Here is a 19234-nt window from a genome sequence, read left to right on the forward strand (position 1 = left end):
GGGGGAAATGTCATCATTTAAATCTCCTATGGCTTTGAACACTTTATCTAGGATTTACATCTGTCTATTAATATATAGAAAAGCAAAATAACTTAAAACAAAAATTCAAGCTGATTTGACATCAACCAAGTAAAAATGTTTGGTTTAATAACAGCAAATGCATAATAAGAATAATTCAATTGTAAGTACTTACACAGCTTGAAATCCTACAAAATTTGTTGAAAATCTCTTTGCACCTAGCTGCTTAGATATTTTGTTATCATACAAATTACCTTATTTTATATATATATTCCTGTTTTTGCAAGAGCAAGAAATAACAATTGAAGACAGAAAAAATATAAAGTAAAATTTAAGGATAACATGGAAATATTGGGTTCAGTGTAATAATATCTAATTTTGTAATATAAGTTAATCAGCCTTCTGAATTTTGTAGCAGTAACCAATCTCAGTCCTACTAAAAACAGAGTAGATGAGTATAAAAGGCCATTTGTGTGGTAGGTTCAGAGAGTAAATACTTTAAACCTAGTTTTGAATTCCAGTTAGTCACAAATTAAAGTATCTAGTTAACCTCTATGTATCTGTTTCATTATAACATAACAATTAAACAGTAACTACTTCAAAAAACTTGCTATAGGTTTTAAATGAATTAAGGTATACAAATTCTATAGACAACTGGCTGCTTAGAATAAGCACTCAAAAAATTTAAGCTATGTTATTACCTTTGTTAATTTAAATGTCCTTATTTTCTGTTTCAAGTTCCATTTCATTCTGTTAGAGAAAAGTGTAGTCTCAGTTCATCCTTTATTCCTGTTCCCTGTGGTTGGCGTCAGAGTTTTGGGAAATGTTGTGATCTATCCAGTGCCCCGGCATTGGTGGAGCAGCAAAAGGTTGCAGATGGGCAAATCCCCTAAGTCCTTATCTATTCACTCCGGCATCTACCGAGATGTCCTCCTTACTCTGTTTTCAGTCCACCGATTCCATTGCTGCATCCTGTAGTCTCCCCAACATGCTAGCTCATTTGTCAGGCTCTCAATGATTGTGCCTGTCAGGTGCATGGGGAATAACTTAGCCTGCTTAGCTGCTTCCTACCTTGACATATGTGTGGGTCATCTCTCTGGACCCTCTAGGCATTCCATCCCTCAGTGTAAAGCTGAGGTTGGGAGAGCAGTGGGCCTGGTGCTCTGTGGTCTAACTGCCTCCAAGGACTGTAGTTAACAAGTTCAAGGCAGCTCTATTTGGAAACCCGTTTCACCTCCTCTAGTTGAACAGAGGGAGTAGTAAGAAGTTCATAGTTTGGCAGAAGCAGTGTGTGTGTTTCTTTCTGAAGGTCCCCTCCCAGGCCTTTTGGCCTTCTTCCATTTCTTTGCCTAGAAACTTTTCAACATATTAATCTGCAGGAGGAGATGGGTTCTTTGTGTGTACCATCAAATATAACATTTTATATTTCAATTCCTTCTGACTAAGGATTTTGCAACTCACAACCTTTTTTTTTTTTTTTTTAAATAGCTGAGACCTCCCTTCCCTAAATCAGTGGGAGAGGATGCACTGAATAATAAAAGGAATCATTGGAAATGGAGATCACATTGAGTAAAACTTCAAAAATCCATGCAGCTATTTAGGTTTTCCTTATTTACTCAAATGCTCTCTCTGTACCAGGAATTGTCCTAGAATTTATAACATAAAGTGTTCCCATTGTGGCTCAGTGGGTTAAAGTGACAACTGATATTGTCTCCATAAGGATGCAGGTTCAATCTCTGGCCTCACTCAGTGAGTTAAGGATCTGGCATTGCCACAAGCTGTGGTATAGGTCACAGATATGGCTCATATTTGACCCCTAGCCCCAGAAACTTTCATATGCTGCAGCTATTGCCCTAAAAAGAAAAATAGAAGACACACTAAGAATGGCTTTTTTTTTTAATTAAGTAGCTTATAGTCATTTGGGGGAAGTAAACAAAGAACTGCGATAGTATGTAATGAACCTTAAAGTAATAAGTAAAAAGATTCCATGAAATACTATTTTTTTTGTCTTTTTGCATTTTCTAGGGCCGCACCCATGGCATATGGAGGTTCCCAGGCTAGGGGTCTAATCGGAGCTATAGCTACTGGCCTACGCCGAAGCCACAGCAATGTGGAATCCGAGCCATGTCTGTGACCTACACCACAGCTCATGGCAACGCCAGATCCTTAACCCACTGAGTGAGGCCAGGGATTGAACCCACAACCTCATGGTTCCTAGTCAGATTTGTTAACCACTGAGCCACCTCAGGAACTCCTGAAAGACTATTACTATTGGAGACATTATATGGGAGAAGATATGCATTCCAGAACTGGTTTTATTTGAAGTGACTTGTTATGAATGAATAAAGTTAACCATACTGCACACAAGCAAGGTGAGGCTTTGGAATCAGAGAGGGAATGTGGAGGTGGGGGCTAGAGAAGTTGGGGTGGGGATAAATCATGAGTGTTTGAGTTACATGGCACAAGGTAGACCATTTTCTGTGGGTGACAGCAGCAAGGTTTGATGAAATGTGATACTTCCCATCTTGAGCACATTTGTCAGTCTCTCTGAGTCTCAGTTTCCTGGTATCCCTAGAAAGGATACCAGGAGGATGAGCAAGCAGGATATCATCTGGACTCTCAAGTTTATTGTTTGTAGATGGTAGATTCGAGGAATAATATTGTAGACTCTATTCATTTGCCTTGCTAATAATCTAAGTGATATAAAATTTAGAATTTTCTTAATGCATCCATAATCAATTTTTGACATCTGCAGAGCACTTTGAAAAGGTTATCTCACTAATAGGATGCCCTGCAGAGTTATTATTTTTATCCACGTATCTAGAAAACATCAAAAGAGTTATCAAGACTGTAGAAGAATGTAGTGGGAAGTTGAGGATGAGCGCTTTAAAGTACCAGCATTCCACTACGTGCCCAGCTAATTATAGGCAAAATTAGGTAATAGTTTCTTCCATTATTTTAATAAAGACACTTTCCCTGATTTTGCTCCACTACGAAGAATAATCCAGGTACTCTGGGGGAAGCCATTATTGGGAAAAGGCTCTACTAGTTTAATTTCCATTTCTTTATTTCTATTAAATAAAGGAATCTTACATTAGTCCTTATGTTATTAACTATGTAATACATTTAGGAAGCAGGTAGCAAAAGAAGAATTGCTCTTTGCATTTAAATGAAGCAAATAACACCCTCAGCTGATTATGCATTTAGGGAAGAAAAAGTTTCATCCTATTGCTACATTTTAAGTCTGAAAAAGTAATAAATTAATCCATTAGTGAGCCCGAGTATGTCATCTGTTGTGCTCATTATCAAGTATTCCCAGGTGTTCAGGGATTTATAAGTCTAAATTGATATGACTTTTAAACTTAGTAATAGAAATATCCAGCATAAGGATCGTAAGCTATGAAACTATTCCCATACCAGTGCTTTAATAAAAAAATTACAGCATTAAATATTAAATTAAATGTTTCCCAGTATTGGAATGTGTTAACTTGTCAGAAAGAAGCAAAAAAATATAATTAACAATAGAAACCATAGGGTTGCTACATTTTCTTCCCAGCTGCCTCATTTTATGTGTCATTTTCAGAGCACAGTACCAAATAGGCACCATGAATATGTGCATTTAAACAAATAATAGATTTATTTATTCACTCATTATCCATCCATTTGTGGAGTCAGTCAACAAAAATGCTCTGAGCATTTACTACTTCCTAGATAGAGAACATAGTCTGGGACGAAGTGAGATTGCCAGACAAAAAAAAAAAAACAGATCAAACAAAGAATGAGTTCCTAGGATGAATACTTGAGTGTCCCTCAGGAAAGATATTCAAGGCTAGTGTAATGGCTAGAATAAAAACATGAAATGTGTGCGTCTGGGCCTATCTGTGAAATTCTATCTGGCAGAATAGAATTTTTATAGAGTTAGAAAAAGGGGTGTTGACTTCTTCATTATTTAAGAGATTTCCTACAGAAAACCTTTAAATAGCCAGCTGCTTTCTACATTTGAGGAATTTTTGTAATGCAATATATATTTTTTGTACAAATACCTTTGTTAAAATAGAGCAAACAAAGCCAGAGGCATTGACAGTGGGCAAGCCTGCCCTTCAGAGGCCACAATTCCTGCCACAAAATATGAGCCCAACCTAAAGAGTGGTAACCAGAAGGAAAAACCAAAGTGTCAGGTGTGCCTTGTCTCACACCATATCTTCATGGCGTTAGGCATCACTTAAGGATAAACTTTCAATACACACATTTGGTTTTGGCCTTAGTTCTGTAACAGTTGTCCTAGCCTATCGTAAATTTTACTTTCTCAGCTGCTACCCATTTTCCTGTCTCCTAACCTCAAAGTACCTCTTCCTGATTATGACATTAACATGACTCTTAGTTTGAATTACCTTTGCTAGTTTCTTGGCATGGACTTAACTCTTTTCTTCCTTCATCATTACTGAGTTTTTCGTTTTTTTTTTTTTTGTTTTTTTTTTTTTTTTTTTTGCCAGCTCCATTACATCACTTCATTTGTATCTTCCAGATAAATACCTTGGACAATTAGTCCAGAACCAAGAATGTTCTACCTCATACAGATCTCCTGACTCATCTTCCTCTTTTGTCCTTTGTCTTTGGCAGATGGGAAGCAGAATATACCTTTTTGGGAATCTTCAGGCTACCAAAGCTGTCATCTTTTGGGAGGTGGGAGGTAGTTGTCTTTGTTTTTTGCTTAGGGTAGTACATTTTACAGCAATGTTTCTTTCTCTTTTTTAAAATGGTTTTTATTTTTCCACTATAGTTGGTTTACAGTGTTCTGTTAATTTTCTACTGTATAGCAAAGTAACCAGTCACACATACATGTATACATTCTTTTTCTCACATTATCCTCCAACATGCTCCATCACAAGTGACTAGATATAGTTCTCAGTGCTGTACGGCGGGATCTCATGCTTATCCATTCCCAATGCAGTAGTTTGCATCTATTAACCCCAGATTCAAGTCCATCCCACTCCCTCCCCCTCCCCTTTGGCAAACACAAGTCTGTTCTCCAAGTCCATAAGTTTCTTTTCTATAGAATGGTTTATTTGTGCTGCATATTAGATTCCAGGTATAGGTGATACCATGTGGTATTTGCCTTTTGTCTTTCTGACTTACTTCACATAGTTTGAGAGTCTTTAGTTCCATCCATGTTGCTGCAAATAGCATTATTTTGTTCTTTTTGTGGCTGAGTAGTATTCCAGAGCAATGTTTCTTAAAATATGTCCACCATTTTCTTTATTAGTATTCATCACAAAGCCATTGAAATTTTGAATTTAGGATTACGACTAAAAGCATAGTACTAAAATGGTTTGTTTACAAAGGCTTTAATTAATTAGCATGTCAACTGAAAATACATATGACACTGATTACAATGTACTTCTTTCCTATATTTCTTTTCTGAGTAGAATTTTCCCTATTTTACTATAATCCTTCCATCTACTAACCTTAATCTTCCATATGTCTTTTTTGAAATTAAATGGATTGAAGTTGAAAAGTAACAATCTGTAAAAGTGTACAAAACAACTATTTCAAAGATTGCTTAAATGGCTTGGCATTATTAAGAAGTAAATTCTTAAATAACACATATAGTATTTTAATTACCATGGAAAATTTAATACTTTTCTTGATAACTAACCACTTGTTCAAATGAATCCTAAATTACATACAAAAATTATATGGCAAAGATATGCATATGTTGGACCCTTTCAGATAATAATCTGGTGATTTTTGGACTCCATAATTGTAGACTCTTGTAAGTAGTAATTAAATGTAGTACTTTGATTTGGGGGAAGTGGTTCTAGAAACATTTATGTATATCATTTTTTCAGTATTGAAAGAGATGAACCCAGAGGTGTCATGTTCCTTAGAATCCTGAAAAATGGAGGTGACAGAAAATAGGCTAAATGTGCTCTGAAGAAATTCAAAATATCACATGCAGTGGGCAAAGGGGCTGATTCAGATGGCATTTTGCTCATTCAATAAATATTTATTGAGCATAAGCAAAATGTCAGACTTTGATAGGCTGGAGTAATAAATCAGTTAGCAAAAGAAATAATCACTCTTCGCTCCTGGGATTTAAAATAGTTTTCCACCTTCAGAATATAGGGATCTATAAATACGGCCTTTGGTTTTTCACAGAAGCTTTCTACCTTCAGCTATTAAGTGGGGCTCAGTAACAATACACTCTAGGGAGTTCCCGTCGTTGTTCAGTGGTTAACGAATCCGACTAGAAACCCTGAGATTGCAGGTTCAATCCCTGGCCTTGCTCAGTGGGCCAAGGATCTGGCGTTGCTGTGTGGTGTAGGTTGCAGATGTGGCTCGGATCCCGCGTTGCTGGGGTAAGCCGGAGGCTATGGCTCCAATTCGACCCCTAGCCTGGGAACCTCCATATGCCGCGGGAGCCACCCAAGAAATGGCAAAAAGACAAAAAAAGATAAATACTTCACAGGCTAATTTTTAAAGTTATGTGACATAATGTGTGCAGCAGTGTCCAGTGAGAACACACTGAGAGTTGAGAAAGTTGATAAAATGTGAAAAGTACTGGCAAGTTTCTGGAGCATGAACCCCTAGAGCATTCCCCTCTATAAATTTACTATCTTTAATTATATAACCAAAAAAGTAATATTTGAATGAAGGGTTCTTCTGTACCATAGTAATTCTTATTTAATTCTTTAATCAGTCATTGTGAACATGCAATCAGTGTTAAATCTAATGCTCTAGGATGTTTCCCCTGGAAAATTCCAAAAGCTATTTAGGCAAGATTAGTCTTTGAGGAGTTGTCTAAACTCATAATCTCAGTTGTAACTCTGATTTGAGAATTGATTTTACGCAGCAGAATGCCCATCTTTTTTCTTTCTTTCTTTTTTAAAACCACATCTGCAGCCTATAGAAATTCCACTGTAAGGGGTGAAATCGGAGTTGCACCTGCCGGCCTACGCCACAGCCACACAGGATAGGGATCTGACCTGCATGTATAACTTCCCATAGCTTGCAGCAACACCAGATCCTTAGCCAACTGAGTGAGGCCAGGGATCAAATCTGCATCCTCATGGATACTAGTTGGGTTCTTAACCCGCTGAGCCACAATGGGATCTCCAGAATGCCCATCTTGAGTTTGCACTGCATGAACATACACGGCAGTCTCCATAGCTTCTTGCATTTCCTCCTTTAATTCAAATGAATATTTTTATTAAGAGACTAAGGGAGGAATGTAAAATAGAGATGTCTCCGCTCAAGAGGAATCAGTCATGAGCTTTTGTGAAGAAAAAGTAAGAGGTGATGTTTCATTGCAAGGGCCATGAAAGGGGGAAGGGAGTATGTGCTTTCTGGAAAAGTGGTTTTGCATCTCCATGAATGATGACCTGTCTGGTATGGGGCTGGTCACTGTAATAATGCCAGGCCTTACTCTCAACAGTAAAAAGAGCTGTCAGTCCTGATGTGGTGGAAGTTAAAGGGAGATTGGGATTATATAGCCAAATGGCCACAGAGAGTCCTCTGATGTAGGCCCATGATGCAAGGCGATTTTTGCATAAAATTGACTTTAAATTTATTTTACATGTACAGAGAGAACCTAGAAAGAACTGGAATAAAAATTTAACAAGAACTACCTTTAAAATGTAATAAGAAGTGTATCATTTTATTTTTATTAGTATGATTTTTTTTTTTTACTATCCAGATTTTATTCAGGAACCTGTATAAATTTTAAGATCAAATATATACATGTGCTGATAAAGATAAAAGTATATGTTTAACAAGCTAGTATATTTAACTAAAGGAGCACAGAGGTTAGAATCTAACCTGAGTTCATATCCAAACTCATGCATTAAGTAGCTGGAAAAAGGATAATCTGATAATATCTCCCCACCCCTTTTCTGACAACATGATAGAACTGAAGGCAGTGCCTGGAAGGGGCCTTTCCTTCCTCACCCTCCAGGCATGTGCTCACACCCTTGCCAGCTCTCCTACCATCCCTGTTGTGGGAACAAGGCCTGAGAGATTGAGGTATGGCTGTTCTTTGCTCCCAAGCAGTCACATTCTTTTGGTGACTACCAAGAGTCACTCCCCTCTAGTGCACAGTTATATGCTCTGGTAGTCTGGGGGTGAGCCTATTCTCTCATACTATGACCCTGTCATCTTTTTAAAAGGTATACATTCTGTGGATCCCATGTATTGCTTCTAGACTTTAGCTTACCTCAACAATCACAGCCAAGTCCATCCTTAGCCCTTGTCCTTCTAATCAGAAAACTTAGAGTCTATCCCAGCCTTTCCTAGTTTGCCTGTCTTGATATAATAAACTGAGACCTACATGACAATGTCTTGATGTGTGACATCTTATCACCTTGTCCACGATCTTATCTGGGAGCAAGCAGAATACAAGGACCCACTGTTGAAGCATGAGACAGTTACATCTCTTTACAGGGATTCTAGAAACTACCAGAGAATGGTAAGTTCATGTGTTAGGGGTCAGCAAGCATTCAAGACACAGTTTACCATCTTCATAAATCCAATTTAGTCTTCTTAGATGATAGACAACCTCATCATAAAGTGTCGTCATTGAAAAGTTGTTTGACAAGGATCTGAGGGTGGAATCTGCAGAGTGATAGATTTCAGTTCATATATTAAGATAAATCATTTAAAACTGACATATTTTACAGTTGAGTGGCTAGTTTCCACCACACTTATATGGCATATATTTCTCAGAGCAAGGACCATAGATCACTCATCCCACAAGTTGCTTCATGACAAGGTAGCTTACATCAAAGTGGGAAATACTTCCCCAATATACTAGCTTGTTAAACATATACTTTTATCTTTATCAGGGAATCTTGACCAACATGTGTTGGTCTTTAGGGATTCTTGGAGTGGAGATGCCTGAGGATGTTAAGCTAGTGTGCTAACTTTTTATGATTTAGGACAGTATTTCAGTGTAACATGTTTTCCACATTCCATGGAACAAAGGTTTAAATCTTCACATTTGGGACTATTCTATGCTACAATTGCCTTGTTCAGTTACTTTTAATATAGCAGTGACATAGAAACCCACATTCATGTTGCATTGTTGCATGCTGCATTACAGTGGTTCATCATCGCAAGATGGACAGCAACTTGTCTCATCTTGTCCTGAGATTGGAATCAAGTCAGGGATTGTTTTTGCTTGCTCTGCCCGGATTAAAGGAACTGTTGGCAGCCCCTGATTGTCTGTCAACACACAAATAAGAGGCTTTGAGTTGCTCACGTACAAGGAATCATGAACACTTTGGAAACATGTGGGCCTTGAACTTCCCAGAGTTTTTGACATTATAGATGATTAAATTGTCTCCCCAGTCACATCCTATCCCTCAAATCTTAAGCATGTTTCAGGGAGGTCTGCAGCAGAACCACTGCATTTGTTAAGTGTATTGCCAGTCTGAAGATTATTTGGTTCAATGTCTGGCACATACTCAGACACAGCTCTGTATATGCCTCGCTGTACATAGAAGCAAATAACTTCAATTAGGCCAGGCTCATTATAAAGAAATCTCTGTAGGAACCAGTGAAAAGAGGTTAATGATTTGCCGGTTGGGATCCTTGGAGAGAGGGAATTCCCCCTCCCTAGCTACTATTGGGCACTTCATCAATAAACTAGGGGTGAGCCAGTAACTAAGTGGTGCTTCTGCAGTGCCTGAGGATACTTGAAAACAATTTGTTCTCTTAAGTGGATTAAATAACTCCTCCCTAAACATCTCCTTACCTGAAGATTTGTAAAAATTAGCTTTTTCTTCATAGAGAGAGAGAGTAAGTAAACCCTGAGAATGGCTGGAGGCTGAAAGTCAAGCTGCTTAGTCTCACTTCTGTTTCCACTACTTAAAAACAGTGTGGTTTTGAGAAAGTTTACTCACCTCTTTGGTGCCTCTGTTCCTCACCTGTAAAATGAGGACAATGACCATCTTATCTCATATGTTTTGATGCAGTGGCCAGGGAGCGTGCACTTCCCTGATTGGAGAGGTACGCGTGGGCGAATGTACGTATGGAGACAGCCTCTTTGTCCCTTCTTTCAGGGCGCTGGACTGCTTATATTTTATTGGCAACAGTGGATGATTATATAGACAGTTTTCACTACAGATTACATCACAGTGTTAAAAGTACATTGGTTAACTATTACATGGTGTAGCAGCTATGCATCCTGTTTTAAGATCTCTATCTTAACTGAACTTAGTGAGTACTTTGAAGAGGCCATAAAACACAAGAATTTAGCATTTACAACTTTGTTTGTAGACTGGTGCTTATCTTCAAAGCATTATGGCAGGGAGACAGTGTAAGTAAATATAAACCACCTTAATTAAACTAGCTATCACTAAAAAGCTTTTAAAATCAAAGACAAAACTCATAGCTAGGTTTTTTGGATAAGATATGGCTAACTTCAATGGACCTCATTAAAATCCTAACTCTAGGAGTTCCCGTCGTGGCGCAGTGGTTAACAAATCCGACTAGGACCATGAGGTTGCGGGTTCGATCCCTGCCTTGCTCAGTGGGTTAATGATCCAGCATTGCCATGAGCTGTGGCGTAGTTTGCAGATGTGGCTTGGATCCCGTGTTGCTGTGGCTCTGGCATAGGCTGGCAGCTACAGCTCCGATTAGACCCCTAGCCTGGGAAACTCCATATGCCGGGAGCAGCCCAAGAAATGGCAAAAAGACAAAAAAAAAAAAAAAAAAAAAAAAAAAATCCTAACTCTAAAGTTTACTATATAACTAGTTAATAGATAAACTCTATGTTTTAACTAAGTTGGATTTAAATAGGGGAAAGTCCTTCAGGATGAAATTCTTATTATATTATTGTTGTAACTTTGTTAAATCACAAATCACCACAGGAAAATAAGAATGGATAATAAGAAAAATAAGTAAATAATCAGGAAAGACTGAGGAAAACTGAATAACAAATAAAACAGCAGGAAAGACTAGGTCACCAGAGAAACAATCCATGTTCTCCAGTGCAAACAGGAAAGCCCCAATTCTTCTCCATCAACATCAAAATGAGAGCTGTGTAACCTGAGGCCTGCGCTCGGCTTGTACTGTGCACGCAGGCTTTCATCCTGACCAGAGACCCACCTTCGGCATGTACCGTTCAGGTGGGCTTTTTTCCTGACCAAAAGCCCACCTTTGGCTTGTGCCATTCAGGTGAGCTCCCTTTCTTGGTTAAGAACCTGCCTTCAGGTTTTGCTGCCATTAGGCAAGGTCCTTTTTTTGAGTCCCTGCATTTTCTTGGCTCCCCACAGATGAGTTAATACTTAAGCAGTTCCTGGCATATAGTGAGTTCTCAGTATTTCTTAGCCACTATTGTATAATCAAAGGGTGCAATATTCCAAAAGAACTGCAATTTTTACATATAACTATCAATTAAATTGTAAAAGAGATGGGAATTATACATTCTAATACAAGCCACAGGAAAGATCAAACTTTTTTTTTTTTTATTTTTTAAATTTTTTGTCTTTTTTTGCCATTTTTGGGCCACTCCCACGGCATATGGAGATTACCAGGCTAGGGTCGAATTGGAGCTGTAGCTGCCAGCCTATGCCAGAGCCAAAAAAAGGTGGGATCCAAGCCGCATCTGCAACCTACACCACAGCTCATGGCAACACCGGATCCTTAACCTACTGAGCAAGGCCAGGGATCAAACCTGCAACCTCATGGTTCCTAGTTGGATTCGTTAACCATTGAGCCACAATGGGAACTCCAAGCAAACTGTTTTTGCATAAACCGTGTGCCTCCTCTTTTACCCCTCCTCTTTTACCCCAGTCTGCACAGTTCTTGACACATGTTCTGCTGAGTGAATGAATAAATGAATGGTTAATTGATTCATTCCTTTTTATATTTTCATGAATGTCTGAATGGCCTGAATATCCCCAGGAAAGCTTTGCTTTAAGGAGTAGACAGTGAAGGGTTATGAGAAATATTGTGGTTTATGTGTATGACTCGGTTGACAAAATTAATTGCATTTCTGTCATGCTCTTCGTGAATTTTCATTAATCCTTTTGTCTGTTAACAAAGCCTATCAGTATCTTTAAACCTGCAATAATCACAGTGTTTAGAATTTTAATAAAAGAATGGAAATACTTGTGTGTGTGTGTGTTGTGAAAGTGGGAGAGGGAGAGAAAGGGGTAATTTTAAATAACATCTGACTTTGTTTCAGTAATGTCAGTTTTCAGGAATGTTATTATAAAAATAATTTCCCTATAAAATCTAAAACTATAAATGCCACCTTGCTTAACAGTACTTCTGAGAATTACAACTCCAACAATTAGATGTGACTTTTCTGCTATGCAGATGTCCTTTTTCCTAAAAAGCCTACTTTCATCTTTCAGTGTTTGAATAATTTTCAAATTCTGATTTCTGTTTCTTCTACTGGTTATGAATTAATTGTGGTTTAAAGTATTCAGTGCCCCCAAGTGTATCAACTCATTTCTTAGTGCAGTCTCTAGACTCACAAAGCCTGCTTCCCCATATCCTCCATCCATACAAAGGTGGACCAGACAAGTTTGTGAGAGGAATTAAGAGTGACCTTTGGTTACACTTGTGAACATAACAGACTGCAACCAGACAGCCATTTCTGAGCCATCTCAGCTCTACTAGAAAGTTGTGGGTTCTTTGTTTTGTTTTCAGCCAGGCTAGGGGTCATGGCTGTTCTGGCTATATGAAAAAGTTTTCTTATTCTCAGTCTTATTTTTTCTTAGTTTAACCTTCATGATAGGAAATCTCACTCAAATCCCTGCTATAAATTATCATGACTCTAGTCTCTCTCTAGTGTCCTCAGTACACACAATCTTGAAGAGTTTATTCACACAAGAGCCCAAGCATGGTCTAGCCAAGTTTTTTACAGTCTCCATTCTCTCATGAGGCACATTCTTTCCCGCCTAGGAGCAAGTGTATGGGTCCTTGGCTGTTCCATCCAATGCACATTTTCTGGTTATCCATTATAGCACTATCACAAACAATTTCCAGACTTTTTTCTCTGTGGGCTCCCGCTGATTTCTGATTTACTGGAGAACAAAGTCTGTGTTTTCATGGAAGTGTGCTAGATAACCATCATAGTATATATTAAGCAGACAAAAAGTAGAAAGGAAGAAACGCATCTACTTTTTAAAAATATTATCATCTTTATATAAAAGACATTTCTCAATTAAAGTAAGTCCTAATCATTTAAAAATGAACTATTTGTATGCAGATTCATAGATACATAGATTAAAGGTTACCAGGGGCTAGGATTGAGGCTGGATGGGATAGTGTTGCTTATTCGGTAGAGTTTCTCTTTGGGGTGATGAAATATACTGGTCATAGTTACACAATATTGTGAATATAATTAATGCCACTGAATTGTACACTTAAAAATTGTCAAAATGACAAATTTTATGTTATATATATTTTACCACAATAGAATTTAAAAATGTGTTATTTACAAATAAAAAAAAAGGCATTGGAATACTCAAGATAACTAAAGGCATATTTTTAAAAAAGAAAACCATTCCTAATAGAGAAGTCAGAATTCCCATTGTGGCGTGGCAGGTTAAGAACCTGACTAGAAACCATGAGGATGTGAGTTTGATCCCTGGCCTCGCTCAGTGGGTTAAGAATCTGGCGTTGCCACAAGCTGTGGCATAGGTGGTCAACACGGCTCAGATCTGGTGTTGCTATGGCTGTAGCGTAGCAGCTCCAATTCAACCCCTGGTCTGGAACTTCCATATGCTTCAGGTGTAACCATAAAAAGAAAGAAAAAAAAAAGAGAGAGAGAGAGAAAAGGAAAAAAATAAAGAAAAAAGAGAGAAAAGTCATAAGAGGAAGCCCAGAAATTAGTTCGGAAACAAACACAATTGTAGCAATACTTTTTTTTCATTGATTCTCATTTAAGAAGTATATCTTACAACAGAAATCATCACTGAATAATGCAATGCATTTAAAAAGTGAATAACTGAATGATTAAAGGAAAGCACCATTTAAATAAACAAATCTCTAGGATTGAATGGCTGGACATAGCAGCAACCAATTAATCCCTCTGTTGATCACAGACATTAGTACCTCAAAATGGTCTGCTGTCCGTAGGAATGTCGAGCAGACACGGACACCTCTGTCACTCATCTTGATAGGAGTATGGTTAAGTTTAGCAGGTCATAGGGCTAAAGGGTCAGAGAGACCAGATTTGTGCCCTGGATCTATCTAATGTGTAAGATTTTAATCTCACTGAACCACAGTTTTCTCATCTAACAAATAAAGGGGAAAAAACACCCATCATTATTTCTTCTTTGTGAAGATGAGGTGCGCCTGGTTAAGGCCTGTCATGCAGAAGTTCTTTACCTACATATTATTAACATAGAGGTTCAGATAAGTTTAATGTTAAACAAGTAGTTATTCTACATAAAATATCATGAGTTCTGAAAATAATTTAGTACCAGAAAATAACTTTAGTATGCTTTGTGTAAATAGCTTTTTTTTCTTTTTCTTCCTCTCTCCCCCTTCCTTCCTTTTTTTTTCTTTTCTTCCTTTCTCTCTTTCTTTCTTTCCTTTTTTTTTTTTAATTTATACTTAGCACACTTGGCAATATTATTCCATCTAAATCCTAGGCTATTGGGAAATACCAACCAGTGTTTAGAGTACCCCTAATTGTGGGTAAACTGTAAATTGTCTTTGGCAAGCAAACATGGTGTTACAATTGAGACGCATTCTTTGCCTTGAAAGGTTAATCTTATAAGCATTGATTTCTGTGTGAAATTTTCTTCTAATCTTTTTCTCTTTTTCTGTTTCCCCTTCCTTACATGCTGACTTCGGTGTAGCAGACCACTTGGGGATTGAATTCATGGGTAAGACTAAACAATTTGCTCCTTAAATATCTGAAAAAAAAAGTTTAATAATGTATATAGTGTTTTCTTTCCCATCTGATTATAATTGAAATGTCTCACTATCAGATGCTATTAGTAGTAAAAAAATGTTTTTGTCGATTTTTCTCTAAGTAATGGCTCAAAATGAAAGACTTAACTGCTTATTGGGAAGGCAATTTAATATTAAGTGCAACTCTGGAATCTTACAGAAGTTGGATTTGGCTCCTGGCTTTGATTGTTTGCTCTGATTCTCAATTTTCTTATCTGTAAATAAGGATAATAACAGTTCCCATTTTATTGTACATATAAATTGCTTTCACAATGTCTGCAAGATGACAAACAACAAATGATAGAAAATAATGGTGATGGTTTAGAAACGTCAGTTATTGTTATTTTCTACTCTACTTTTTTTCCCTTTTGCATGATGACTACCTTGGATACATATTGGTCAATCTTAATTTCAGAATATTGGCTGAATTAAAATATTTATTTTGAAAGTATTTACAGTGAATTTATTTTCGAAAGGTTTAGAATACCTTCCACAATAATTATCTTCTATACACATAGACAGTACATTAAGAATTGTGCATACTTTTCTGAGTTTATAAGTAAAATACATTCCATAGGGTTGATAGGTATCATGGTGCTAAAACGGAAAGATACTTAGGAGTTAAAGTTAATGAAATTGAGAAGACTCAATTTGAATTCAAATTCATGGTTTCTCCTTGATTGGCTTTTGTTGGGCTTCAAGTTTTTCTCTTATATGATATAGATATGAATAATTGTTTCACGCATGATATGTTCATTGTGATAATACTTACAAATGTAATCATTTATCCATCACCCATTCATTCAGCAAATATTTATCAACTGATCATTCTAAGCAATGAAAATGGCAAAATGCTACAGATAGAATTGTGAGTAAAAATGGACCAAAAAAAAAAAAAAAAGTGGTTAATGAAGTTTACAATCTGGTGAACTTACAGATTATAATTAAGTAATAAAACTTATAGCTATAGGAGTTCCCCTCATGGCTCAGTGGTTAACAAATCCGACTAGCATCCATGAAGACGCGGGTTTGATCCCTGGCCCCACTCAGTGGGTTAAGGATCTGGTGTTTCCGTGAGCTGTGGTGTAGTCCACAGAGGTGGCTCAGATCCTGCATTGCTGTGGCTATGGCGTAGGGCAGTGGCTACAGTTCCGATTTGACACCTAGCCTGGGAACCTCCATTTGCTACGGGTGCAGCCCTAAAAAACAGGAAAAAAAAAACCTGATAGATATAAAATTTCAAATTTCTCAAGAGCTAATTGAGGCAAAATGGTATTAGTTTGAGCTAGTGTGATAATGAAAGACATGGGAAAATATGATAGATATTGAGGACATGCTGTCAGCAAATATTAGAGAGAAATTGGTATTGAAAGTTAAAAAGGGGAGATTATCAAGATGACTGCAGAGTATATTGTTTGCATATTTAAATTAAAGGTGCATCCAGTTTCTGAAAAAGAAGACTAGAGAAGAACAGATTTAAGGGAGATGCTTACTAGATTAGGTTTGGAAATGTTGGGTTCTAGGTGTCTTTGGTACATCTGAGAGAAGACGTCAAATTGGTCATTATATTGCTGGAAGTTTTGGTAGTTAGAGATGAGAGATTACATATTTATATTAAATTTATCTTGTGTGATATTCATTAGTGCTATATTATCTAGGTAATAGATCATAGAAAAAGTAGCTCAAATCCTACAGATCTGGGATTTTGCTTAATGTGATGAAAACTCATTAGGGCAATGAAACTCAGGATAATGTTGAAATGAAGCATTGTGAAATGTAAAATAGATATGGAAAGGAGTGAAAAAATATAGCTACCTAAATAGAATCAACGAGCAGTCACCATGGGAATCCTCAGGTTGTTGGCGTGAAGAGGAGGTTGTAGTCATATGGACCAGGAATTATAGAATAATGTGGGCATGCTCATGCTGTAGAATGTAAATTGTTGAGAAAGACATGTGGTTTGTGTTTCCCTCAATTGCTGATGAAGTTGGATTAGCAGCATGGAAATCTGAGCATCAACAGTCATTTGAGGATTGTAGCACTTAGTGTAGTCAGTGGAGATATTTGCTCCTCTGGACTATGGTGATGGCAGGCTAAGAAAATAGAAGAGCCGGAAGTTATGCAGTAGATAAAAGCCCCATGGTGGGTGGGGCTGGGGTAGCATCAAACCCCACAAGTGGTATAGCCAAGGTTATAGTTAACTAAAATTGCTAATAATGATCATTGTTAAAAGAAATGGATGTGTCACCACCCTACTGGACTTTCCCTGAGGATTTTTTGTGACACTGATATCTTATAGTATAATGATGTGCTATGGAACCAAGATATGTATTCTGAGGTCAGTTGCAAAACATTTACAATAATTTAGTTACCAGTTTGGGAAAAATAAGAGGTCATTGTAGTTCACCCGTACAAATTTTAAAACTAACTGAAATTATTGAGTCTCATAAAAGCTGGAGTCAAATCGGCTATAAAGTCTTACAGGGAATGGATTCTCAATGTATGAATATTGGACTCCAGGAGTAGAGACTGCCTTTAAGGGAAGGGTTTGGGCAACAACTCAGAATTAAAGGGAGAATATAGTAGGCATATAAATAATGGCAAATAACAGAATAATTTGGAATTGTGAATAAGTTTATAGACTTAATAAATAAATTATTTTCACTGACCTCACTAAATCCATACACTGTCCACCCCTACAGGTTGTTTTAACTGTTTGTTGCTTTGGAAATAAGTATTTTCAGATTTAACTTGTAATTTTACAATCTGTATGGGTAAAAAAATTTTTTTTTGTCTTTTTGTCTTTTGTATTTTTAGGGCCACACTTGCAGCATATAGAGGTTCCCAGGCTAGGGGATGAATCTGAGCTGTAGCTGCCAGCCTATACTACAGCCACAGCAACATGAGATCCAAGCCATGTTTGCGACCTATACCATAGCTCACAGCAATGCTGGATCCTTAACCCACTGAGTGAGGCCAGAGATTGAACCAGCGTCCTCATGGGTGCTATTTGGTTTTGTTAACCACTGAGCTATGACAGGAACTCCCGTATAGGTAAAATTTACTCTATGGAAGATAGTCTTCCCAATAATATGGCATAATTAGGGATGAATTAAGCTGGGAAACAGAAATGTAAGCATACTCTTTATAAATTTAATTATGTCCATTTATTGGTGTGCCTGCAAGTAATCGGTGCCAGTTTTAGTGAATTTCAGAATACCTTTCTTTTCAATACTTTCATCATTTTTGCTTTGAGCAATGTTAATTTCATCTTTCTTTGAGTTTAAACATAGATCACAACCACTCGATGATCTGAAGCACACGTGTCTTTCCCCCAAGTCTTTGTGTTCCCAATAGCCATATCTCTGTGCACTCTTATTGATCCGACTCAAAACTTGAATACTTCATAAAGTTCAACAGAGTCTTATTTAGAGCAGAGAACTCCAAATCATATGCTTCAAGAATCCTGCTATTAGTTAATATACACTTATCATATTTCTTATATGCCAGAGGTATAAGATATTGAACATTCAGATATATAATCCACATTCCTTAATAACCCAAGGCTCTGAAAGTTAAAATAGAGAAAGCTACCATATTTGAAGTGATATACTGATAAATGGCATAGGCAAAATATGATGAAAGGAAATGGTAACTAAGGGTTCCTGTTAAGAACTCTCAGTAGGTTAAGAACCCAACTAGAATCCATGAGGATGCTGGTTCGATCCCTAGCCTTGCTCAGTGGGTTAAGGATCAGGCGTTGCTGCAATCTGCATTGTAGGTCACAGATTCGGCTCAGATCTGGCATTGCTGTGGCTGTGGTGTAGGCCAGCGGCTGTGGCTCCCATTCAACCTCTAGTCACAGGTTGCAGCTGGAAGGAAGGAGTGAGGGAAGAAGGAAAGAAGGAAGGAAATAATAACTAAAAATGGAAACCACTGAATGGGCTTGGGAAATTCAGAAACATCTCCCCAGGGGAGGAGAAATTTAAGCTGGGTACCAGCCAAAGTGGATAAGCTATACCAAGTTTTCTTCTAGTCCAAATCTATATACTGACCTCACATTGCTTCCACATTCATGTGAACCTTGCTATCTGTCTGTCTCTCTATCTGGGTCTCTTAGCTCCCTAGTGTCATTACTTTAGGACTGAAGAGAGGGGATCAACTTTATTAAAAACACTTAACCAAAAAGATTTTCGGAGTTGATTTTTTGAATTTTAGAGAATAATTATCCTATTGAATAAACCATGCCAAACTTAATATCCATAAAACTCTCAGCATTCAAAAGGATTTTTTCTTAATTATA

The 19234-nt window shown here is 37.4% G+C and overlaps 1 protein-coding gene across 1 annotated transcript in view; it reads left to right on the forward strand.

The window, feature by feature from the left end:
* Nucleotides 1–19234, forward strand: part of NRG3 (neuregulin 3) — a 1088386-nt gene that overhangs the window by 941129 nt on the left and 128023 nt on the right. Inside the window, 1 exon segment of the mRNA XM_001927008.5 lies at nt 14838–14864. Coding sequence (XP_001927043.3) covers nt 14838–14864 — 27 coding nt within the window.

This window comes from Sus scrofa, chromosome 14 (genome assembly GCF_000003025.6).
Source record: "Sus scrofa isolate TJ Tabasco breed Duroc chromosome 14, Sscrofa11.1, whole genome shotgun sequence".
Classification (NCBI taxonomy): domain Eukaryota; kingdom Metazoa; phylum Chordata; class Mammalia; order Artiodactyla; family Suidae; genus Sus; species Sus scrofa.